Source organism: Schistocerca nitens, chromosome 3 (genome assembly GCF_023898315.1).
Source record: "Schistocerca nitens isolate TAMUIC-IGC-003100 chromosome 3, iqSchNite1.1, whole genome shotgun sequence".
Taxonomy (NCBI): Eukaryota; Metazoa; Arthropoda; class Insecta; order Orthoptera; family Acrididae; genus Schistocerca; species Schistocerca nitens.
The window spans coordinates 865,362,032-865,389,380 of NC_064616.1; the positions used below are offsets into that span (position 1 = coordinate 865,362,032).

At 37.0% G+C, this 27,349-nt stretch overlaps 1 protein-coding gene across 1 annotated transcript in view; it reads left to right on the plus strand.

The window, feature by feature from the left end:
- Nucleotides 1-27,349, plus strand: part of LOC126248899 (UPF0669 protein C6orf120 homolog) — a 64,000-nt gene that overhangs the window by 6,170 nt on the left and 30,481 nt on the right. Inside the window, exon 2 of the mRNA XM_049950370.1 lies at nucleotides 3,620-3,733. Coding sequence (XP_049806327.1) covers nucleotides 3,701-3,733 — 33 coding nt within the window. The 5' untranslated portion in view covers nucleotides 3,620-3,700. The remainder of the gene's footprint in view (nucleotides 1-3,619; nucleotides 3,734-27,349) is intronic.

The window sequence follows — 27,349 nt, forward strand, 5'->3', positions numbered from 1 at the left end:
AAAAATAAACACCTACGGACTTCATCCAATCAGAAACTTGTTATTAAACAGCTGTGTAATCCCCTGGCTCTGGTAAGATGTTTTTTGAGGTGCTGTTACATATGTATGTACTCAATATAATGAAAGGCCATGAATTATGAATCATCAAATACTAATTACTGTTTGTTTATTGATATCACATATTGAGTAGGTGTTAATTATTGTTAAATAGTGTATATATCTCACAGTACTAATCATTTTTCAGACAAACATTACACATTGAGAGACATCACACTTTTAAGTTAAAAATGAAGAAGAATCTAAACCTTTATACACCTTTCCTGTCTATAGTTTGATCAAAGTTAATTGATAGAATGTGTATAATAATAGTATGGACACAACTCTGTAAGCATTGTTCCATTGTAGTTTCTGTGGTAGGTAAGTAAATGATAAAAAGGCATTTCCATTCTTCTGTACCAACCTCAGTGATGCAGAAATAAAACTACACTTAACTAATCTTAAGCCTGGCTTTCTTGTTATCATCAGATCTTAACTGACAGATAAGGCAGAAGTTATAGCACTTCTTCTTGTTTCTTGAATTAGTAGACTACAGGAAAGGATAGCCAAGTGAGATGGCTTAGTAATTGGCACTGGGCCTATTTGGGGGCCAAATGAAGTGGCACAGCAGTTAAAATAATGGACTTAAATTGAGGAGTAGTGATATTCAGTTTTCATCTGGCTATCCTGGTTTAGGTTTTCCATATTTTTTGTAAAAATTACTTCAGCTGAATGTTTTTCAGGAATGTGTCATTTTAGTTTTACAGAAGTTCCCAAATGGCTGTCACAAAAATGGACTGGTGACACATGCAGATATTGTGTTCACTATTATGTGGTGGTCAGGGTGGTAGAAGATAAGTGTAATGTTGCTCTTTCTTAGCCAGGAGGGTGCCAAGGTGTTAAATGGACCTAACTACAAAAAGAGTTACCTGAAAGGCAGACAATCAGGAAATAAGAGAAACAATAAAAATTGAAAGAGACACAGTTCCTAGATTTGCAGGTGAATTCCTAGACAAAATCAAGCAATTTCACATGTTTTATACAGGTGATAGTTGGAAGAGAAACAAAGCTGCTGCACATTATATGTCACTGAATGCACAGTCAAGTCACTGACTGCTTTGGCATCTCTGTTATTGCATGGCTACAGCTGTGTTATTGGAAAGGACTGCGTTCAGTTACATTAAAAGAGTTCCATTAGACAGGTGCACAGATACTGGCATGCAGTTTGTGTTGCCACAGGTGACTCATTGTAGAGATACAGTGGTTCATAAGTGACAAGATATGAGGATGGTGGGTTCCAGAGCAGTACTGATGAATAGGAGAATATGGTGCACATGGGATGACATTGTATTTATGATATCCAGGACAGTCAGGGAGATCTTGTGAAGGGCTCCTACCACTCAACAGAATGATTAACTCCTCTACTAATAAACATCCTACACAAATGAGGAGTCCAAAGATGATTCACTGAATCATAGAATCAACAACAACTGTGAACACACTGCTAGTGTGTCTACACAAGCCCAAAGAGTGAAGAAAGCAGTATAATTGAGAATGTGTGTAGTAGTGACAAATACACCTGTATAAGATTAAGCAGGTTAATTAAAGAAATAAATGATGCCATTAGTGGAGGAAGAAGAGTAGAGATTATAGCTGTGCCAGCAGTAGTAGTGGCAGTAGTACTACTACTAAGTAGTAACTGTATTTTGTTATAGATGTCTGTTGCAAACAGCCATTATAGTTACAAACAAAAGTGTTAACATTACATACATGGTTATATGGCCTATTTTATTTCCTAGACAACGTCATAATAGTGAAGTTAACTCAATAGCCCAAATCTTTCTGAGTACAGTTGCTTCAAAGGCACCCTTAGCACTCAACAAAGTGCAGCAGTGTGTGTTGCAGGGATTTTGAGGCTCTTTTTCATTACTACACCAACCATTGTGTTACTACTTGACTATATGATTGCTTTGCATTCAGTGATAGGAACATACACTGCAACAGTTCAGTGAAACTGGACAGCTAAAAAACTAGCATACATTAGTTGTGTGGAAAAAATCATGAAGGCTGATTCAAACTGGTTAGGGATGTGCTTCAGTGATTTTGTTGGGAATGCAAATAAATGTTTAATTAATCTTTTGGCAACTGGAATTTTTTATTTGACATCCATAATAATATGAAATTACAATGAAATCCAGACCATTAGCTGCTTACAGGCATTGATAAATATCAACGGGGACAGTTGAAAATGTGTGCCCCGACCAGGACTTGAACCCAAGGACACAGAGCATAGTGTGACTGCAGGGACTTATCTCTGGCATGCTCCCCGTGAGACCCACATTTCCAACTTAATATCCACACACTGTTCTTTCAAAACCATCTTCATATAAATAAGGCTTACCAGCCAATGATCTTCTTCAGTGCAGATGCACTCACATTGCTCAAACTCTTACAGGAATCTGTAGATTGACTGCTGCAAGTAATGAGTATAGTGGGCAGGGCACCACAAATGTAGTGTGTGGACAGTAAGTTGGAAATGTGGGTCTCATGGTGAGTGTGCCAGAGATAAGTCCCTGCAGTTGCACTATCCTCTGTGTCCTCGATGGCTTAGTCAGATAGAGTGTCTGCCATGTAACCAGGAGATCCCAGGTTAGAGTCCCAGTCGGGGCACACATTTTCAACTGTCTCCGTTGATATTTATCAATGCCTGTAAGCAACTAATGGTCTGGATTTCACTGTAATTTCATTCTTCAAGAGCTACTAGATTATCAATGGTATCTGTTCTTTCGAACATGTCCAAAAGAACAGATACCATCTTCATATAGATAAGGCTTACTGGCCAGTGATGTTCTGCAGTGCGGATGCAGTCACATGGCTTAAACTCATACAGAAAATCGGCAGATCATCTGCCGCAAGTAATGAGTATAGTGGGCAGAGGCACTACAAATGTAGTGTGTGGACAGTAAGTTGGAAATATGCCACAGATAAATCACTGCAGTCGCACTATTTTCTGTGTCTTCGATGGCTCAGTTGGATAGAGCATCTGCCATGTAAGCAGGAGATTCCAAGTTTGAGTCCCAGTCAGGCCACACATTTTCAGCTGTCCTCGTTGATATTTATCAATGCCTGTAAGCAGCTAATGGTCTGGATTTCCTTGTAATTTCATTCTTCGGACATGTTCAAAAGAACAGATACCATCTTCTCCCGGTAGTAATGATGGTATTCTTTACTGAAGCCGCTACTATTTGGTCGAGTAGCTCCTCAATTGGCATCACGAGGCTGAGGGCACCCCAAAAAATGGCAACAGCGCATGGGGGCCTGGATGGTCACCCATTCAAGTGCCGACCATGCTCGACAGTGATCTCACGGGAACCGGTGTATCCACTGTGGCAAGACCGTTGCCCACCATCTTCATATATATGCATAATAATGTCACACAGCTCTGTAATGTTAATGATAGACCCTCTCAAGTAAGGTATCAATGATTCAACATGCATTATTTGTTAGTGCAAACTAGCCATATAACAGACTAAAAATATTTGCTTGTAAATAAATAAAGATGCAGATTTTCAAACATTTTTAGGTTCTGGTACTGAAGGAGCTTTGCAGGATCCATCACCATCTCATAACATATAGATGCAAGGTCGGCTGATGATGTGTTTTCATGAGGAAGGATATACTATGGGCTTCGGGAAGTGTGAGTAAAAGACACAGGACCATGTACTAAGAATTATGATGTATGACTAATGTATTGACATGAAAATTGAAAAACCATAAATGAATCATCAGAACAGGATAAAACAGAAATTGCAAAGGAAAGAAGGGTGCCCAAATGATTAAAAACACAGAGAAACTATTTAGCTGTGGGTTCCACACCATTCTGTTAACTGTTACCCAAGACATTAATTCCTTATGTTATCATACCTTGTGGCAACATGGTGTGTTCACTAAGACTATTAAGTAGCCCAAGAAAATGTGATCTGTAGTGTCAGTTTGCAAACTGATTTCCGGCCATTGTTAAAGTATCTGTTGGTTCTAACTCTGCTATTCAAATACATTAAGGATTTGTGGTTAATAATATGAATTCATTCAGAAACTACTACAGCATTTATGTATCAAGTGTAGATTGTACTGGTTGTTATCTATCTCGTTTCTTAGATAACTGAAAAATTGTGGAATCTTACGTCGTATATTGTGGTAGGACCACACTCTCACCACGTGTTTTTGAATGAGAATAATACGACTAGTTCCAGCACAATTTCAGCAAGACTTATTTTTTAGTACCTGTTGAAAGATTACACACTGCAGATATCGTTTGTCTAGGGGGTTCTCGAAGTTTTGTCTGCAAAATAATCATTCCAACAAGAATGGCCTGGGGTTTCTTCTTGTTTGAAATAAACACCACCGGATCTGAAATACTTTCAGCTAAAAATTGTATTTATTTGTACTTTTTGTTAGTAACTACACCATTCTCACTATGAACATTGATACTCTAAATCCATTATACTGCACTTGTCACATAAAAACGTCCATCTCCCTCCAATACTGACAAAGAAGTGGTGGGCAATCCAACATGTGCCCGGAAGTTGCAGACATTCCTGTATTCTAGATTCTTTGGTTTACTGACCTTAATAAACTCCAAAGATACATATAAATAAATATGTATATAAATATACAGCATTTAACGTCTTAAACAAGTCCATTATTTATCATAAAAGAAAATATTCATAATTAAATAAATTAAACACATTTTCTGGCAACATAATGAAATTACCTGAACTCTCTACTGCGGGCATCGTACTTTTCACATGAGATAAGCTTTATTTCCGACGATTGATTACATTACAAGATTGAAACTATTGTATTGAAATATGTAAACTATTCTAACTATTCTGCATGTCCCATTTAAAGTGGGCTTCTAGAAGACCTAAAAATTATGAGTGATAAACCCCAGATTTTCTCATCTAAGTTGAGTGGATTCATGGTGACACATTCCTTTTATTATTCCCACAATTTCCTCACAGTAGTTTCCATCCTTTAGTTGTAATGCATTGTTTAGTCATATACTCTATTGCAAATATATTGTGTTCATGTTTTTTTAACATTATTTATTCATTTACTATATCTGATTTCTGGGTCATTCCATACTAATTGGTCCAGGAAAAAAATAACTGGTTGCTTGACCATCTCAGAAAAATTTGATATTAACTGTGTGGTGGCCCTAATCCTAATGTTTAGTGGACTCAAAAGACCTTTTTTGTTTTTAAAAAAAATGTATATCACTTAGAAATAACAGTAACTTTCGTTTCAGGCGTCAAGGTTTTTTCTTCCCCACAAGCGTCTGTGCCCCCCCCCCCCCCCCAGTTAAGCTGTATGTATTCCTTAATATATTTTAATAGCTCAAAGTTATTGGCCACAAATTTTGAAAAATCAATTTTGGAACAGCATTTTTTTGAAGGAGCAGTAATTTCTCAGTGTTAATATTTTTTTTGCTGTTACACTTAAAAAGTAGACAATTCTTAAAAAATACATTTTTAAAATTTTTCATTTTATGACCTGCAATATCATGGTTAGGGGACCAGATAAAAATCCCAAAATTACACTCGTGATAAATCTTTGTGATGTCAAACTTGAGTATAAATTTCAACTTTGAAACTCATTTGGAAGTTACGAAACAAAAATTACAAATATGAGTCAAAAATACATTTTTAACACCAGTGATATCTAGACTGTTGGAATGAAGTATATCAGTTATATGATTTAAACACATCAAATTAAAGTAACTAATGATTATTTGTTGAGACAATCCTCTCCTGAAAGTTTCAGCAGGCTAAAAGACAGCATATGGAAGTCTGTGCAGGCTGACAGACAAGCCTATACAACTCTGTGTGTCGTCTTCCCCCTTCCACCAATAGCTGTCTACTGGCACTCAGTTAAATATGAGGTACTGGAGTGTGCATTGCAGTTGAAAAATGGAGTCTCAGTGGCAGTCTCATTAACGAAGCCTGTTATGGAAGTATGTATGGGGTGTTTGCGGAAAACATTACTTTAACTGTAGATTACAGTGAAAAATAAAACGTCTTGTTTGACTTAAGAGTTGACTCAGAGGTTAAGTCAACTTGCAAGCACCATGAAATGAAGTACTTAAATATATTTCACCACCTTTTTGGCCAGGCATGCTTGGACCCTTTTAAGAAACGTAGGAAGCCTACAACAAAAGGTCTGAGAGAAATAATGTTTGCTCATTGTTGTAAAAATAAAAGTGCATTTATCATTATAATACCAGGAAAATCATTGCGTTGAACATCTTATTGTAAGATGTTTGTAATTAACATAGAAAGGGATAGTGATATTTCAGGTAAAGAATTTTGTGACTTACCAGAAACTGTAAGAAACAGTAGATTCAGCTTGTGAAATTCTAAATATATCACATGCTAGTAAGATTAGGAAACTAAATGAAGAACAAAGTCATTTTGTCTTTAATGGAAGAACAGAGAACGTGGCAGCTACAGTCAAAAACAATTTGGAAGTTTCATTTCAAAAGCAGATTTGTACTAAATGTGATGCAAGTTCTAAAAATTCACTGAAGAAATATGATGATTTGATAGAAAAGCTCAAACCTAAATTTCATATTTCAAACAAAGAGGATAAAATTATCAGTTTGCTGCCAAATTCTTACAGTTTAGCAAAAGTTAGTGACTAATTTAATGTGTCACAGTGTTTGGTTAAATTAACAAGACATTTAGTGAAAGAAGAGGGAATTGTACCTGCATTACAGAAGGAAAATGCAACTAATTTGATAGATGGGAACATGATCAAAAACGTTATTAGGTTTTATGAAGATGACAATAACAATTGTTTGATGCCTGCAAACAGATAGTGTTTCTGTGAAAGAAAATGGTACTAAGCTTCAAAGATAAAAAGGTTAATATTGTGCAATTTAAATGGACTATTTGCCATGGGAAGAATGTGTGTGAGCCATCAGGGGTACAACAAAGCAAACTGTCACAAAAGCTAGTCTGTTGCGGACCTATGAGAATGAGATCTTGACACCTCAAAACTGTTTAAATTCTGTAAAGAACAGGTAAAAAATTATCTACGCTTTTGTAAAATGTGAAGAAATGTGAGAACTATATGCCAGTGCCTTGGAGGAATGATTCAACACTTGTCATTGTTTTATACCCCAGTCATACAACTTCCTCAAGTGTAAGTTCACATCAACATCCCCTTATAGTAAACTTCACCAATATGGAAAACTTGCACCACTGACACTTCAAAATACAGACATAGTGGCTTGTGTTTATGATGAACAGTGGTGGACTGCCGAAGTAGATAATATTGATTATAAAAATCAAGATGTGCATGTTCATTGTTATCACCCACCAGGACCTAGGTGCTTGTTTAAAAAAGTTGAGAAGGATCGAGTTTGGATACCAGTTAAAAATGTACTGTGGAAGATGTGTCCTATGGAATTTACAGTTGTGACTGGGTGAACTTTTACCCTAATGCCCAGGCTGGGTGAAGAAATTTCTCAGATGTTCATTGAATAACATAGTACAAGCAAAGAAAGTGAGAACAAGATAATGTAATTAGGTGGCTCATTTTCAATAAAGAAAAACAAGTAATCTTAGATTTGTTGAAATTATATAATTGGTACACTGTATTCTGTTAGCTATATATCAAAAATGTTAAAAACATATTTTGACTCTTATTAGATTAGATTTACTTTCATTCCAATTGATCTATAGTGATGAGGTCCTCCAGGATGTAGAACATGTCAGAGAAACAACAATACATGACAAATATTTGCAGCTAAAAAAAAAAAAAATAAGCTAATGTACCATTCCGCTGGTCCCAAGTGTAATGATCATCATTTTTTAATGAACACTGTATGAAAGAGTCATTTTACAAATACTAATGCACTGAATTTAAAATAAAAAAGTTTATTTATTTATTTACAAGGTAATAAACGTGTAATACAACTACTATAATACAATGAACACATTACTGCACAGAAATGGTGCAGAAGTTAAATTATACTTACACACACACACACACACACACACACACACATATTTACAATGAACACATTACTGAACTGAAACTGTGCAGAAATTATATTAGTTGGTTTTACTGAGAAATTCATCAATGGATTAGAAGGAATTGGCCACCAACAAATCCTTTAGGCTTCTCTGAAACTGAATTTCATTGGTTGTTAAGCTTTTTATGGCTGCTGGCAAGTTATTGAAAATGTGTGTTCCTGAATAATGCACACCTTTTTGTACAAGACTAAGTGACTTTAAATCCTTGTGAAGATTATTCTTATATCTAGTGTTGATTCCATGAATTGAGCTGTTGGTTTGAAAAAGTGATATATTTTTAATGACAAATTTCATTAAGAAATAAATATATTGGGAAGCAGTAGTTAGTATCCCTGGTTCCCCAAACAGGCTTCTGCAGGATGTTCTTGAGTTCACACCACATATAACTCTTACTGCACGTTTTTGTGCCCGGAAAACTTTAGCTTGGCTTGATGAATTACCCCAAAAAATAATCCCATATGACATTATGGAATGAAAGTAAGCATAGTATGCCAGCTTTTTCATTTTTATATCCCCTATGTCTGACACAATTCGCATTGCAAATAGAGATTTGTTAAGACGCTTCAGCAGTTCTGTGGTGTGCTCCTCCCAGTTGAATTTATTATGAAGCTGTAATCCCAAGAATTTAACACTGTCCACTTCTTCTATCTGCTTGTCCATTGTATGTTAGGCATATACTTGTGGGACACCCCTTACAAGTTCTGAACTGCATGTAGTGTGTTTTTACAAAGTTTAGTGACAAAGAATTGGCTAGGAACCAGTGATTAATGTCCACAAATATTTTATTAGCTGATCTTTCTAAGACTACACTTGATTTGTTATTTATTGCAATGTTTGTATCATCAGCAAACAAAACGAACTTGGCATCTGGTAATGTTACTGATGAAAGGTCCTTGATATACACAAGAAAAAGTAAGGGCCCCAAAATGGAACCTTATGGGACCCCACATGTAATTGGTTCCCAGTTTGATGATGCCTGATTGCTTGGTACATGTCTCTTTCCTAATAACACCCTTTGTTTCCTGCCAGAGATATAAGATTTGAACCATTTTGCAGCATTTCCTGTTACACTATAATATTATAATTTATTTAAAAGGATATTGTGATATAAACAGTCAAATGCCTTTTGGCAGATCACAAAATATACCAGTTGCCTGCAATTTTTTGTCTAATGAATTAAGCACGTTTTCACTGTAAGTGTAGATAGCCTTCTCAATATCAGAACCCTTTAGAAATCCAAACTGTGACTTTGACAGTATGTTATTTGAGATAAGATGGTTATAAAGCCGATTGTACATTACCTTTTCTAAAATTTTTGAGAATGCTGGCAACAGTGAAATTGGACGGAAATTCGATGCTGTTTCTTTATCTCCCTTCTTAAACAGTGGCTTAACTTCAGCATATTTCAACCATTCAGGAAATATTCCACTGATAAATGACTGGTTACACAGATAGCTTAATATGTTATTTAGCTCAAAATCACATTCTTTAATTAACTTGGTTGATATTTCATCATATCCACTAGATGTTTTTGATTTTAAGGATTTTATGATGGACATTATTTCTGCCGGGGTAGTGAGGGTCAAATTCATATTATTGAAGTTACTTGAAATGTCTGGTCTGAGGTATTCCATAGCAGCATCTACTGAACCTGACAACCCCATCTTTTCAGTAACAGTTATAAAATGTTTGTTAAAAAGTTCTGCAACACTATACACATTTGTCACCAATGTATCATTTACTCTTAATGCTATTTGCTCCTCTTCATGTCTGGTTCTACCGGTCTCCTCCTTCACTATATCCCACATTGTCTTTATTTTGTTATCTGATATGACTATCTTTTTCCATGTAATATATTTGCTTTGATGTCCGTATTACAGTCTTTAATATTTTGCAGTATTTCTTGTAATGTGCTATAGCATCAACATCGGAACTGTTTCGGACTGACAGATACAGTTTTCTTTTCTTTTTTTTTTTTTTTTACAAGATACCCCTATTCCTTGAGTAATCCATGGCTTCTTTGTAGACTTTGCTCTAACCTTGGTAAGTTTTGGGGGAAAACAGTGTTCGAATAAGGTAAGCACTTTATTAGCAAAAGTGTTATATTTTTCATTCATGCCATGAGCACTGTAAACATCAGTCCAGTGAATGTCTCTGAGGAGTGTCCTAAAATAATCAATTTTTGGCTCATTGATTACCCTCTTGAACTCAGATTTAACAGATTTTATATCCTGTTCAGTATTAACATTTAACAGAAGGAACTGCATGTCATGGTCTGAGAGTCCATTGACTATTGGTTTTGTAATATAATTTTGTTCATTGGACTTTTCTATAAATTGAAATTTTTATTGAAGTTTGATACCATAAAGGTCTATTAAATGTGTAACTTAGATTTTTATCTAGTTCTGTAACAAAGATATTGAAGGCCCAAAAATGAAAAAAAAAGAAATAAAAATTCATTTTATAAAATAGTCTGTCTTTTATTAAGTGTAAGCTTCTCACCATTGATACTATATTAAAAGTAACTGTACTGTATAGTGCAGAAAGTATTAAGGCTGAGAAATTACTCCTCCTTTGGAGAACTACTGCTCAAAAATAGAATTTCTTTAATTTGTGGCCAGTAATTTTGAACTATTAAAAATGTATTTAAGAATACATTCAGCTGGGTGGTAATGGTTTTAATTTGTAGATCAGTGTGTGCTAAACTAAATGCTTTTGATTTGAAAGGCATGGGGCAACACATTACTGAATAATTTAAAAATGCGGATGCTTGAAAAAAAAAAAAAGTGCTTGTGGCCTGAAACAAAAGTGGCTGCTGTTTCGAAAAGATGAACAGCAGAAAGCTTTAAAAATATTGTTGAGTCCACTAAACATTAGGCGGCTCATCTAGCAAATACCAATTTTTTCTGAGATGATCAAGCAATCAATGCTGAACCACTTGGTATGGATTGACTCTTCTGTCAATTATGTGATGCCTTATTCCTTGTTTTTAGCTCTCCCTCATATGGTCCCACATAACCTGAGGAAAATAAATTAAATTATTTATGCATGCCTGTGCCATTATGGCTAACATATTTATTGAAGCACACTCATGCAGTTACAGGGTGATGATCACTGTATCTAATACAAGTACAGCCATGATCTTTATTAGTGTAGGTAAGCAACCTGAAAAGACACATTCAAAAATCAGTAACAGTACAATCTGTCATAGAATCTTCACCAGTAGAGGTGCAGGTCACGATTGAGTCAAGTATGCTGTGCAGTACCTGAAGTAATAAGGTGCAGCGAGAATATAACACAAAGTGCTTGTATCTGGAATGAGATTTTCACTCTGCCGCAGAGTGTGCGCTGATATGAAACTTCCTGGCAGATTAAAACTGTGTGCCGGACCAAGACTCGAACTCGGGACCTTTGCCTTTCACGGGCAAGTGCTCTACCCCTTATGTCTTTAGCAAGGCATGGAGCCCACGTGAATCTGTTGCTCACTTTTTTCTGTGTTTACCTGGTGCAGGTGCTAATGTTAGTTTAAAAGTACCTTCATTAAATTCTGGAATCAGCTTTGTGCTCATGGTTCTGGGTATAAACATGAACTCAGCAGTGCCATCACTGTTGTAGTCTTGCTCTGTAACTAACTAGCTCCAAGTTGATGTCCTCAATTTCTAGTCTGAGGGGATATTCATAGGTTGTAGAAGAAGTGTATGTTGATGATGATGTCAGCAGGTTGGTATCACTAGTGATTGTAACTGTTACTTATTTCAAGATCTCTTAACATATATATACATAAAGACTTAATTGCCTAAATATCATCCTCCCTTCATCAAATACCAGGCATTGTATATGGAAAAGTTGTGTAATGTGTTACCCATAATGTTTTAATTTTTGTTGTTGTTGCATGGTAGATTCTGCTCATATTTCTCCTCCTTTCGCCTGCTTCTTCATAAGACCTGCTGCTGATCGAACATTTTGGAATATATGTTTGTCATCTCTGTTTCACAGGTGTGTTCTAACAGTAAATTTTGAGGAATTGTGGGTTTCAATTGAAGGAACTTGTTAGGCTGTAGCACAGGATAGCCATGCCTTTGAGCTGATACTACAGTATATTGTAAATCTTACTGTATCTTATGGTCCTTATCTGTCATTGAAATGCACCTTAAAGTGTATGAATTTCTGGTGACTTATTCATGGTAGTGCAATTTAACAGCGTATACTCATATTACTTGGTAAATTTTGTAATATTAATCAACATAAATGAAGTTTGAATTGTAATAAATAATATGTTGTGGTCATGTCATGTGCTGCCACAACGCTTTCACAGAAATTGTGATGAATGATGACTTTGAAGTGTGCCCTCAAATCACCAATGGCAATAAGACATTCAGCCATGGTTGACACTTTAAAAAAGACATCTGGCATGTTCAGGGCAGTTGTAATTGGTTGAACCATGGCAGTCAGGAATCTGTTTCTTAAAGTGACCAGATAGAGGGTCACATTTGGCAGGTTGTTAAGAAAATATATGGCTTAAATTTGTCCAAAGCCTGCTTTAACTAATGGAAAGTCTTTGCGTCCTGAGTATGCCTTTAAAGTAGTACTGAAGTGCAAGGGAGATCCATGATCAGATGTAAACTAAATTGTGTTAGTGGTCTGTGTTGGAAGAGTATGTTATTCTGAGACCGAACAATGAGATATGCACTTAAGACTCATAAGCAGACTAGAGAAAAATCTTAACATGAAACTTGGATGTAAAGATTCATGCCAGATGGCAGTATAGTAGTGATGGTGGTGCCATACTTTGTCATAATTGACAACATATTCCAAGAAATTAAATCGTAAAAATACAATAGCCAAATAGACACTAATAACATTATAACAGTAAGAAAGATTGCAAAATATTTTTTTAAGTTTAAAACATGAACAGCAAAGAACAAAACCACACGGCTGCCACCATCAGGTGGCAAAATGGTAGTGAATGTGGCACCAAATGTGGTCAAGGTTGACAGTGAATATAATTTATGAAGAATAACACTTTCTTACTTGTTGCATCCCCTCCTCCCCCTGCCCCCCTTCCTCTCCTCTCCCACTTCCTGCTATGAACACTGTACTCACTGTTGTAATGATTGTATTTTAGTTTATCTCTGAACACAAGTATCCAGATTGCATCGACATTGTATCTTATTCTCATTTTCAGATGTCTTAACTTTTTATACTGGCAGTAATAATACTGCACGCTTATGGTTTTTGACAAGTCTTGTATTTTTGTATCGGTATTATAGATACAGATCTCATCATTGTCCAATGTTTTGTTCTACATAATGTGATGTGTTACTTAAACTGTAGCAGCTCTTTGGTCCATTACATTCCCCCTCCTCCCCCCCTCCCCCCTCCACCACCACCACCACCACCACCACCACCACCACCACCACCACCACCACCACTACTTCGCCTCTACCCCACCCTGCTATGAACACTTTGTTCACACCGTTGTTACTGTTCTATGAATAGTTTGTTTATAAATACAAAATCTGGTTTGCACTGACAGCCTGTTTTATTCTCATTTGCTTGTGTCTTAACATTTTCCAGTAGCAGTAACAAACTGTATCTTTATGTTTCTTGGAAAGGTGTGCATCTTTGTGTTATGGTACATTTTACAGTTTTTGTAAAGAGACCTGCCATAGCCTTTGTGCTCCTTTCATGTGTTTTTATTACAATCTGAAATTGCCAGTATTTATTTACATTGTAATTTTATATTATTTAATTTTCTAGCTTTTGTTATATCCACTGTCTTTCAACAAAGTACGGTGCTAATGTTGCTACTATTCTGCCACCTGATGGCAGCCATGTGGCTTTGTTATTTGCTAAAATATTGTTTTGCAGACTTTCTTACTGTTATAATGTTATCATGTATATGGTAAATGGCTAAGTCCAAAACACATCATATTATGAGTAATAAAAGCATTCTATTTTTGAAACATGACTTTTTGATTAGCAACAAATCCAGCCTCCTTATGCAGTAGTACTGTTCAGTGTGCTGACATGATGTTAAAGTCTCAACTTCCTTCCTGCCTTCCATCTTTCAAGGCCAAGTACACTGGCCATTTCAGTTGTCAGTCCATCAGTTAATCATGTGGATAAATTTACACTACACATTAGTTCAGTATGGTGTTGATGATTAGTGACTGCTGTGGTGCGGGGATAAGTATTTGCCCTTGTTTGTGCTATGTAAATTTGTAATGACATCTTTTCCATTTTCGTTCTTGGCGATTGGAAAAAAAAGATAATTGGGAAAAAGGTTTAAATGGCTTGTGAAATGATTTGTCTAAAAGCAAGAAATAAAATAGGTTAGACACACATTTGATGTGTCTTTGACTGATGCTCAGAATCATGTTCAGCAAATTAGGCATGCCAAATATATCTCTAATATATTTTATTTTATTTTTAACTTTTTGACAAATCATTTCACAAAACATTGACCTTAATTTTTCAATTTCTTTTTTATTTCCAAGTTGTGTTCAGAAAGCATGAAATATAGCATATTTAAAAGTCAGTGGGTGGTGTATTATTATAACAGTATGCAGAGCAAGAGAAAGCAGAGAGGTTTTTATGCACAAAATAGCTAGTCCATGAAGAGAGAAACTTTTTGACACTTCATATACATAACAGCTGGTCACAAAATATTTCAATTTTCTGTCAAGTCAATAATTAAACTCTTAATTTCTGTGTTTATTATCAAATAATTAAATATATTTTTGCAAAGCTAGACATCATGTTCATTAATTTGTGTGTGAGGTCATCCACATGACTGCTAAAAGGAATTCATTAAACTTCAGTTTCACGATAAATCAGTCAAATCTTTTGTTGTTGTTGTTGTTGTTGTGGTCTTCAGTCCAGAGACTGGTTTGATGCAGCTCTCTATGCTACTCTATCCTGTGCAAGCTTCTTCATCTCCCAGTACCTACTGCAACCTACATCCTTCTGAATCTGTTTAGTGTATTCATCTCTTGGTCTCCCTCTACGATTTTTACCCTCCACCCTGCCCTCCAATACTAAACTGGTCATCCCTTGATGCCTCAGAACATGTCCTACCAACCGATCCCTTCTTCTAGTTAAGTTGTGCCACAAACTTCTCTTCTCTCCAATTCTATTCAATACCTCCTTCAGCATTCTTCTGTAGCACCATATTTCGAAAGCTTCTATTCTCTTCTTGTCCAAACTATTTATCGTCCACGTTTCACTTCCATTCATGGCTACACTCCATACAAATACTTTCAGAAACGACATCCTGACACTTAAATCTATACTCGATGTTAACAAATTTCTCTTCTTCAGAAACGCTTTCCTTGCCATTGCCAGTCTACATTTTATATCCTCTCTACTTCGACCATCATCAGTTATTTTGCTCCCCAAATAGCAAAACTCCTTTACTACTTTAAGTGTCTCATTTCCTATTCTAATTCCCACTGCATCACCCGATTTCATTCGACTACATTCCATTATCCTCATTATTCTTCTGTTGATGTTCATCTTATATCCTCCTTTCAAGACACTGTCCATTCCATTCAGCTGCTCTTCCAGGTCCTTTGCTGTCTCTGACAGAATTACTATGTCATCGGTGAACCTCAAAGTTTTTATTTCTTCTCCACGGATTTTAATTCCCACTCCAAATTTTTCTTTTGTTTCCTTTACTGCTTGCTCAATATACAGATTGAATAACATTGGGGAGAGGCTACAACCCTGTCTTACTCCCTTCCCAACCACTGCTTCCCTTTCATGTCCCTCGACTCTTATAACTGCCATCTGGTTTCTGTACAAATTGTAAATAGCCTTTCACTCCCTATATTTTACCCCTGCCACCTTCAGAATTTGAAAAAGTGTATTCCAGTCAACATTGTCAAAAGCTTTCTCTAAGTCTACAAATGCTAGAAACATAGGTTTGCCTTTCCTTAATCTATTTTCTAAGATAAGTCGTAGGGTCAGTATTGCCTCACGTGTTCCAACATTTCTACGGAATCCAAACTGATCTTCCCCGAGGTCCGCTTCTACTAGTTTTTCCATTCATCTGTAAAGAATTCGCGTTAGTATTTTGCAGCTGTGACTTATTAAACTGATAGTTCGGTAATTTTCACATCTGTCAACACCTGCTTTCTTTGGGATTGGAATAATTATATTCTTCTTGAAGTCTGAGGGTATTTCGCCTGTCTCGTACATCTTACTCACTAGATGGTAGAGTTTTGTTAGGCCTGGCTGTCATTAGTTCTAATGGGATGTTGTCTACTCCCGGCGCCTTGTTTCGACTCAGGCCTTTCAGTGCTCTGTCAAACTCTTCACGCAGTATCATATCTCCCATTTCATCTTCATCTACATTCTCTTCCATTTCCATAATATTGTCCTCAAGAACATTGCCCTTTTATAGTCCCTCTATATACTCCTTCCACCTTTCTGCTTTCCCTTCTTTGCTTATTACTGGATTTCCATCTGAGCTCTTGATATTCATGCAAGTTGTTCTCTTTTCTCCAAAGATCTCTTTAATTTTCCTGTAGGCAGTATCTATCTTACCCCTAGTGATATGCACCTCTACATCCTTACATTTGTCCTCTAGCCATCCCTGCTTAGCCATTCTGCACTTCCTGTCGATCTCATTTTTGAGACGTTTGTATTCTTTTTTTCCCTGCTTCATTTACTGCATTTTTGTATTTTCTCCTTTCATCAATTAAATTCAATATCTCTTCTGTTACTCAACGATTTCTATTAGCCCTCATCTTTTTACCTACTTGATCCTCTGCTGCCTTCACTATTTCGTCTCTCAAAGCTACCCATTCTTCTACTACTGTATTTCTTTCCCCGATTCTTGTCAATCGTTCCCTAATGCTCTCCCTGAAGCTCTCTACAACCTCTGGTTCTTTCAGTTTATCTAGGTCCCATCTCCTCAATTTACCACCTTTTTGCAGTTTTTTCAGTTTTAATCTACAGTTCATAACCAATAGATTGTGGTCAGAGTCCACATCTGCCCCTGGAAATGTCCTACAATTTAAAACCTGGTTCCTGAAACTCTGTCTTACCGTTATATAATGTATCTGATACCTTCCAGTACCTCCAGGCTTCTTCCATGTATTTTTTTAGCCTTCTTTCATGATTCTTGAACCAAGTGTTAGCTATGTTTAAGTTATGCTCTGTGCAAAATTCTACCAGGCGGCTTCCTCTTTCATTCCTTACTCCCATTCCATATTCACCTACTAAATTTCCTTCTCTTCCTTTTCCTACTGTCAAGTTCCAGTCACCCATGACTATTAACTTTTCGTCTCCCTTCTTTTATCTCATCATACATTTCATCAATCTCTTCGTCATCTGCGGAACTAGTTGGCATATAAACTTGTACTAGTGTGGTAGGTGTGGGCTTCGTATCTATCTTGGCCACAATAATGCGTTCACTATGCTGTTTGTAGTAGCTTACCCGCATTCCTATTTTTTTATTCATTATTAAACCTACTCCTGCTTTACCCCTATTTGATTTTGTATTTATAACCCTGTATTCACCTGACCAAAAGTCTTGTTCCTCCTGCCACTGAACTTCACTAATTCCCACTATATCTAACTTTAACCTTTCCATTTCCCTTTTTAAATTTTCTAACTTACCTGCCCGATTAAGTGATCTGACATTCCATGCTCCGATTCATAGAATGCCAATTTTTCTTTCTCCTGATAACAATATCCTCCTTAGTAGTCCCCACCTGTAGATCCGAATGGTGGACTATTTTACCTCCGGAATATTGTACCCAAGAGAACGCCATCATCATATAACCATACAGTAAAGCTGCATGCCCTCGGGAAAAATTACGGCCCTAGTTTCCCCTTGCTTTCAGCTGTTCGCAGTACCAGCACAGCAAGGCCGTTTTGGTTAGTGTTACAAGGCCAGATCAGCCAATCATCCAGACTGTTGCCCCTCCAACTACTGAAAAGGCTGCTGCCCCTCTTCAGGAACCACACGTTTGTCTGGCCTCTCAACAGATAACCCTCCATTGTGGTTGCACGGCTATCTGTATCGCTGAGGTACGCAAGCCTCCCCACCAACGGCAAGGTCCATGGTGGGGGGGGGGGGGGGGCGGCAGTCAAATCAAAAGGCTGTAAATTCAAGTAAATAGCTAGGAATTACTATTACGAACAACTTAAGTTGGAAGGAACACACAGAAAATGTTGTGGGGAAGGCTAACCAAAGACTCCATTCTGTTGGCAGGACACTTAGAAAATGTGACAGATTTACTAAGGAGACTGCCTGCACTACTCTTGTCCAGCCTCTTTTAGAATACTGCTGTGCAGTGTGGGATCCATACCAGATAGGACTGACAGAGTACATCGAAAAAGTCCAAAGAAGGGCAGCACATTTTGTGTTATTGCGAAATGTGGGAGAGAGAGTCACTGAAATGATACAGGGTTTAGGCTGGACATCATTAAAATAAAGGCGTTTTTCTTTGTGACAGAATCTTCTCACGAAATTCCAATCGCCAACTTTCTCCTCTGAATGCGAAAATATTTTGTTGACGCTGACCTACATAGGGAGAAACGATCACTACGATAAAATAAGGGAAATCAGAGCTCGTACGGAAAGATATAGTTGTTCGTTCCTCCCACCTGCTATACAAGATTGGAATAATAGAAAATTGTGAAGGTGGTTCAATGAACCCTCTGCCAGGCATTTAAATGTGATTTGCAGAGTACCCATGTAGATTATATATGTACACCATTTGTCTGTTTCTCAGTCCTCGTTTGGCTATGAAAATTTAGGGAAAAATCCATTGTGTAATTTCTAGGGAGCTTTGTTTTCAGTCTACTCAAAAGTTGAGCAAAAAGTAGTTCTTTTAGATTACATAGTACAGAACTGCATTGTAGGATATACATTTGTAGGAACACTTTTGTCTTGCTTTGATTCCAGGATTCACTCCCTGGTATTTGTTATAAATGTTTAGACACACCCTGTATGGCAGGATCATTGTACACGCTTGAGTGCAGTGATAAATTTTAGTTGACACTCAGTTCCAGCTCCTGATAAGCCATTTTCAAACCTTTTTTAAAATAATTGTATCTCTAATATATAGTATTAATATTCAGCTATTGTATACAGATACTAGTTACCATACTATGCTATTATTATAGAAGTATGCTTTAGGAGGGTAGGACAGTTGGTTGGCTGTGGTGTTGAAGAAGGACCCATCCCAACATTTACCTGAAATGATTTTGGAAATATCAAATCAGGTTGGTCAGACAGATTAAACTCCGTTCTCCTGAATATGAGGGCCAATGTCAAAACAGTTGAACTGCCCCATTCAATAGGTTCCTACTGCATAATGTTCTTTGACTCACATATAGTTTGCTTCAGATAACTTATGATTGATGTAAAATGCTGTTTTGTTCTTCATCAGTGCACTCAGTAAGGGCTCCCTTTGGTGGCTTCTGGACCATGAACATGTTGCTGTGCCCCTTGCACTAACTGCGCCCTGTTAGGAAATCGGACTCCAGGCTCACAAACTTGTGAGCTATACTCTGTGCACATTGTCATATACTCTCCACAGTCCACCTGAAAGTTGAGTCAACACCCCCCTATGATGAGTGAGATGTACTGTCGTGCACTTTAGAACTTGACACATGATTTTCTTGTAAAAACATTACATAGTGATGAAGTATTGTAATGTGATAGGTTGTTGGAGTTACCCCTTTCGTAATTAACTACTACTCTGAGTCATCTTTAATTGTTTAGTTGCACTGCTTATGAAGCACTTTTAGCAGCCTTTTTAAACATACGTATTTTAGTAATCTTTTTCATTTCCTTGGTAAATTTGTTGTACAATTTTATTCCCTGATAGGAAATACTGATTTTAATTTTTTGATTGTTTTTCCCTTGGTAAATGTAGGTCCAAATGGGCTCTTGTTCCATGATTATATATAGAACTATTAGTGAAATACGTGGTAATTTTTTCCCTGATATGCACAGTAGATTGGTTGATGTACTCACTTTGTGCAGTAATGATACCTAGTTTTTTTTTTTTTAAATAGTTCCTTACAATTAGCCCAGCTACTACTATTTATTGTTCTACATCTCTACATCTACATCCATACTCTTCAAGCCACCTGACGGTGTGTGGCGGAGGGTACTTTGATTACCTCTATCGGTTCTCCCCTCTATTCCAGTCTCGTATTGTTCATGGAAAGAAAGATTGTCGGTATGCCTCTGTGTGGGCTCTAATCTCTCTGATTTTATCCTCATGGTATCTTCGTGAGATATACGTAGGAGGGAGCAACATACTGCTTGACTCCTCAGAGAAGGTATGTTCTGGATCTTCTCTCTCTCTCTCTCCTATCAACCCTATCTGGTACGGATCCCACACTGGTGAGCAATATTCTGTAACCTACTTCCTTTGTTTTCGGATCTTATGGCCCTTCTGTGCAGTTTAAAAATTGTGTCCATGTTTTGTGTCTTTGATCCCCAGGAAAGAATACCATAGGCAAGAATTCATATAATGTAATTGAATAGAAATCACTACTAGAAAAGATGTAGGAACAGTACACCACCATAAGACACTGTTATGAGGTAATGATAAAACCTTAAGAATTTAATGTACTGATATTCTTTCTTTGTCAGTTCACTCCGTGTTAACTGACAATCAATATTCATCCCTAAAAACTTTGTTTGTTACACAATCTGTATATTTATCACCTATGTTTGATGCAACAGACATCTTTTCCTTCTTTATGCTGAAGTGCATATTCTTTATGTTCAATGTTAATTTGTTATGTATTGATCAATCATAAACATCCTTGAGGATATCATTTGCTTTCACTAATAGCAGTTCTGCTGTTTTAACAGTGGCTGTGATATTTTTGCCATCATCAAAGAAAACTTTTTTTTTGCATGTCTTTACACTGTCTGAATTAACTGACTCATTTATTATGATTATTAATGGGGCTTGTATGCTGCCCTTGCATGCATTCAGAACAGCGACTGGAACCTCATCTATGCATGCTGACTTCTTATTTTTTATTTCTGCATTGTCTTTGTGGCTTCATGATCTGTCGTGGGGAAACATCATCATTGTGTACATCATTGTGGATGCTGCAAGTGTTTTAGAAAGATTTTGCAGCAACGTATCTGCGGTAGCAGAGAAATATTCATCTACAGAATTTGTGAATTTCTGAGGATTTTCTGTTTACCCCCATCTTTGGTTTGTATGTTGTTATACTTCTGCCTGCCTTCTCAAGTTTCATCTTTTATGACATCCCATCAACTTTGCTTTTATTTTCTCCATTATATATATTATTTTATCATTGAATAATTTTTCTACAGCAAGTAGTACCCTCCTGTACCTTTTTTAAAACCTGTGATAGTAATCTAGAAACTGTGGATTAGTGTACTGCTATTGTAAAGAACTGAGAAATTTAAGTGCATGGAAGAACTTTCTGATACCTGCCATTGTGCATCCGTTTTCCTTTAGCTGCTACTGTTGATGTGGCTACTTTTGGAAATACCTTCTCAAAAACTAATTTAAATGATTTGCAGAAGTTGGATGGGGTTTATAGCACATACATATTGTTACAATATTTGCCAATCAGGTTTATGGCAGTTTACACACTAAGGAATATATATGTATATGCATGTCCCACTTGAAGTTGTCCTGGATTGTGATTTGTTCATTTTTCCTTTTTACCATGTCATTTCCCATGGATAATTTCATAGCAATTTCTGTTAGTTCTCTGGTGTTAAATTCGATTATTTCAGTCGTTGAAGCTCTTGCTTTTAGGTGGCTTTCATTGAAATGGTTGACTATTTCATCAGTAACACTGTTGTATGGCACCTCCAGACTGTCAGAGGCTTTATGTTTGCACACAGTTGATATAACATCTGCATACGGTATCACTTTAGAGCTAGGAGAACTGTACTTTATATCATTAACATAAATCAAGAAAAAAGATGCCTCAACATGGAACCATGAGGCACTCCATATTTGATAGTAGTAATTCTGGATTTGAATGACCCACTGTTTGTTTTAAACACCACACATTGTTTCCTGTTGCTCATATATGATTCTATCAACTCGTAGCCAGTTCCTCTAATACCCAGATCCAACAGCTTGTCAAATAATATGGCAGTGATGACACAATTAAAAGCTTTTTCAAGATCAAGGAAGACTCCAGTAACATACTCCTTGTTCTCTACAGCAATTATTATTTCATCTGTTGACTGTACTGCAGCTACTGAAGTTGACTTTTTTTTCGTAAAGCCATTCCGATTTTCAGATATTGGGTTGTGTTGACGGTGCAACATCATTAGTCTAGTATAAATAACTTCCTCATTTACCATAATGATGCAGATAAGATTGAGTTGGGTCTATCTTTTTTGTAAATAATGGTCCATCTTTTTTGCACAGTATATGAATTCCTTAGGAAAATTTTTTGTCAGCAATATGTATCCTTTTGCATTCCAAAAAAAGAGTATATGTCCACAGTAGTATTGATTATTATACAAAAATTTTTCAAGATCTATTGGTCAGGGAATTTGAGCTATCGATAATACTTCACTGGATTAATATTTATAACAGTCATCACAGACAAAATATGCATGAGAAACAGGCGGTCAGTAAGGGAGCCGGGAGGATTAAAGAAAGATTGTTGTAATATGGTAGATCATGGGAAATATGGGTCACCCTAATGCTGTCATACTTGTTGTCTATGCACCAGTTTAATGTTCTGATTAGCAACCCATCATAGCTTGCCGATTTTGAATCTTTCAGTGACCTGCACTACGTATTTTATCTCCTTGCTGTTAGTTGGGGCCAAGTATATGCTTTGTTTAACTGGAATGCCCATATATCTATACTGGAGATTCTTGAAGTGATCATTGATGTATTTTCCAACAGAAGAAAAGAACTTGTTAAAAACATTTGCAATCTGATATTGACATTTGATCAACTTTGTAGTCAGTGGTAAGATAACAAGCTAATTTGCCCTTACAATCCCTAAAGCTGTTTATAACTTTCGAAATGGCTATGCCAGTGTTACTCGAGTTTCTTAACATTGTGGCTATCCATTTACTCTTAGTTTCTAATAGTAGATCTTTGAAATAATCATAATAGTTCAGTTCTATCTGTAGTTTGTGATTATTGCTATCCTTTAGCATTGCACATTGGAAAAGTCAGTTTTTCTCTTGCTGTTTCTGCTTCATGATTTATCTTGTTTTGTATTTTTTGCAGTCATTTACTAGTAAGGTATATTCTGAGCATGAGACATTGAAGCAGTAATAAAAGTGATGCAAATTCACTGAAAGTAATGCAGTTATTTTCATACCATTGTATGCCTTTTAGCATACTGTTGAGATTTTCAACATTGTTATCAAGGTTAATTCTTTTTCTTACATCAGTTTTTCTTTTTGTTGCTGACATGATTTTCAGCTTTCATCAGTACCTGAGCAGCTGAGTGGTCAGAAACAGCAAGCTTCAGAACAGATGGGTTGTATGCAAATTTTGTAGGAATGTTCTTGTAGAATGTAAATACTTATGGATTAATGGAGACCACTCACCAAAAGTCGGTGGTGTCGGGTGACATGGGGAGAGGGAGAGGGAGGCGGGAGGCAGGGTGAGGCATTGGGGATGGGTGGCTAGCAGCTTCGAGGGAGGCAGCCAGTTTGCTGGCTAGGAATTTGGGAGGAAGGGGTGGCAGATATGTGGACTGGCACAACTGTAGCGACCAGTGGGAAGTAGCCAATGCAGAAGGCAATGGAGATGTGTTATAGGAGGGGGTGACACACATTGGAAGGGGAAACTGTTGGGTGGAGACTGCAGGGACAGTGAGTTACCTGAGATTGAGGCCAGAACGATTGCAGGAGTGGAGGATGTGTTGTGAAGGTAACTCTGATCTGTGTAGTTCTAAGCTGGTGGTGGAGGGAATAATTCAGATGGCTTGAGTTGTGAAGCAGCCATTGAAACTGAGCATTTTGTGCTCAGCTGCATATGATGAACTTTTTTCGTGTCAAAAGTTGGCAGTGGCCATTCAGCCTGGTGGACAGCTGGTTGGTAATTGTATCAATATAAAAAACTGTGCAATGTTTGCAGCAGAGGTGGTATATGATAAGGCTGCTTTCACAGGTGGCTTGACCTTTGGTGGTGTAGGATAAGCCTGTGACAGGACTAGATTAGAAGGTGCGGCGTGGGTGCATTGGGTAAGTCTTCCACTTTGGTCTGCCGTAGGAATATGACCCAAAGTGCTGGGAGTGGTAGTGGCATAGGGATGAACTAGGATGTTGTGTAGATTCGATGGGCTATGGTACACCACTTGAGGAGGGGTGAGAAGGATCTTGGATGCCCATCATTTCAGGGAGGAGGTACATATCAGGGCAGGATTGTATGTAAAGTGAGACATGCTAACTTTAACATTGTCAATGTATGATTTGCTGCTATTTACCTCTCTAGTGGTCTTATATATTATGGAAGTTAAGTTAAGCTGACTTAGTATTAGCATTAGTTTATTATGCAACAAGGAGTCCTACCCCATCACCACTCTTCTCTGTTTTGCTGAAGGCAGAGCAGAAGATCTTGGAGAGTGGCTGACAAACACTAATTAGCTCATTTGTATACCAGTGTTCACTTACAACTAAAACATCAGGGTCATCAGTCCCTGCTGCAATGGTATCCAAGTCATTGTGCTTGTTGCTAAGACTTTGGAAGTTTTGTTGAATTAATTTGAATCTACATTTGGAGTGCTGAACACTGGTTGGAGGTGTCGCTCTATCAATTTGTCCAGCTTACCTTTTAGGTCTGCCTGTTCCCCATTCTAATGAGTACTGCATACATTTTGTTTCTGAACATCATTTATGGTGTTAGTGGCTGTTATATACTCATTGCCACTTTAGAGTCTTGTACCATAGGAATCAAGGGAGAGGATGTTGTTTGATGGCCGGTACCTTCTTTCTACAAGACAACTGCACACACATATTAACAGGGTTTTTTATTTACTTAAACAGATAGCTGCTACTTAACTTTAACAGCATCTATTTATTGTGGTACAAGCTCTTCAGTATTAGTCCACATTAGCCTCCCTGCTGGTGAAGTGAAAGTCCCGCTGTGCGATGAATGACAGACGCGAAACTGGAGTGCAGGTTGGTGTGTCAGTGACTGAGCTATTGACTGAGCGACTGTGCTAGTGACTGAGACATGAACTCGTAACTGAGACTGAGCCCTTCAGTCTGGGGCCGCAATTTAAATACTTGTGGTCAAAAGGGCGTTGGCAACATGTTGCTTGTAAATCTGTCTTTGGCCTCTTCCCTGATAGGTGTGTTTGATCCAGCACCTACTATCGATCTTCTTGCTACATCTTTACCGACCAGTGTGCTGGTGACAGCTTACTCCAGCACAGTGGCAACAAGGTTATTCATTGTATCTTTAGAGCTTTTTTGCAGTAGATGTGACTGTGGTGTTTTGGCTTGCTGCAGAGTGGTTTGCCTTGGGTTTCATACATTTGTTATCAATATTAAGTGTACTGCACTCACTTGCATTATCTATATAATTTACACTGTTTTTGACCTTGGGTACCAAGTTTTGGTTAGTTAAGAGACTGAGATTTATCAGATGTAAAACTGTTACTGGGAATGATTTGTTTTTAGTAATTAAGTGGTATTATGGAACCACTTAGTACTTTTTCATTCTTCATGGTTCCTAATATGAAATTATAGATTTCTCTTCTGCCATCAGTGTTTAAGTGAAATCCATTTTGTTTTATTACATCCTCTGTAAAATTCACTTTTATTTTTTACTACTGCAATATTTGGAAATTCTGAATACAGTTTATAGATCTCTGAATTATACTACTTCTTTGTTTGTGCATTACCAGTTTGGAAGGTCATGTCCAGTTGGTACACCAGCTAAAAACACTTACGTGGAACAATTCAGTCTGACAGTAATCATCAGAAAGATCAAGATCTCTTATAAATGCTTCACAGATTTCCCTATCAGTATCTTTAAGCATGTGGTACAATAGGGATGCTGAAATTTTTAATACCCTGGTGGCAATATTTATCATTTTTGCCTTGCCAGAAGTGCTCAAAATTTTGAAGAAGTTATTACCAATTTCACTCTCAGCTTCTGTGTTAATATTGTCTCCACATATTATTATATTAGTTTTTGGGGGCTGAGACTATTTCCAGGACTTCAGTTAATTTGTTCCAAGAAGTGTCGGTATTACCAATAGGTGAGCAGTACATGCAACAGTGTGTGCCAATGGGTGCCAATTCAGAATATTTATTTACACTAATTGTGATCAGGTATTCACTAGCTTTAAAATGTCATCTCTCATATAAATACATGATACCCCACTCTTTAAGGTAGTTCTACAGTAGCACCTTGAATATTTGTATGATACTAGCATAACCCTACCACTACTATTGTAATTTAGTATACTTTTACCTAAATAACAGAAAACCCTGTATCTATGTTGCCACATATAACCCTCTTACTAAATTTAGTTTAGTTTTCAAATAGAGTACACTATGGGAGGGTAGCCCTATTAATAGGAAAAGCTAATCAATAGAGTTACCCTTTTTACAGGATTTGACCGTGTGTTGTGTCTAATGGATAAGTAAATTAGACTATTCAATTCTTTTCCTAAGATCTTACCCAGCAGCTAGAAAGAAAAGCAGTGTGAATAGTATTATATTGAAGCTAGGACAATTCAGTTCCAAGTTCATTTAGTGGTTTAAAATATGTACTAACGGTCGCCAGCCTATCCAGGCACTGAAATAGTGAAGTATTGGAAAAGCAGAAGTATGAATTTTGCCTTCTTTCTTGCTACTGTTTAAGTTGCTTCTTCAAATAAATATTACCCCACGTAAACAATATTGGTGTAGATACTGGAATTATTTGACTACTACACCCTTATACATTACATTTTTAAAAGAGAAAAAGATAACTTCAAGGAAGCTAAAAAAACTTTGGCCAGGGGGTATCTATAGAAAAGCACTTTCTATAACCAACCAACTTAAATACTAAAATATAATAGAGGGAAACATTCCACATGGGAAAAATATATCTAAAAGCAAAGATGATGTGACTTACCGAACGAAAGCGCTGGCGGGTCGATAGACACACAAACAAACACAAACACACACACAAAATTCAAGCTTTCGCAACAAACTGTTGCCTCATCAGGAAAGAGGGAAGGGGAGGGAAAGACGAAAGGATGTG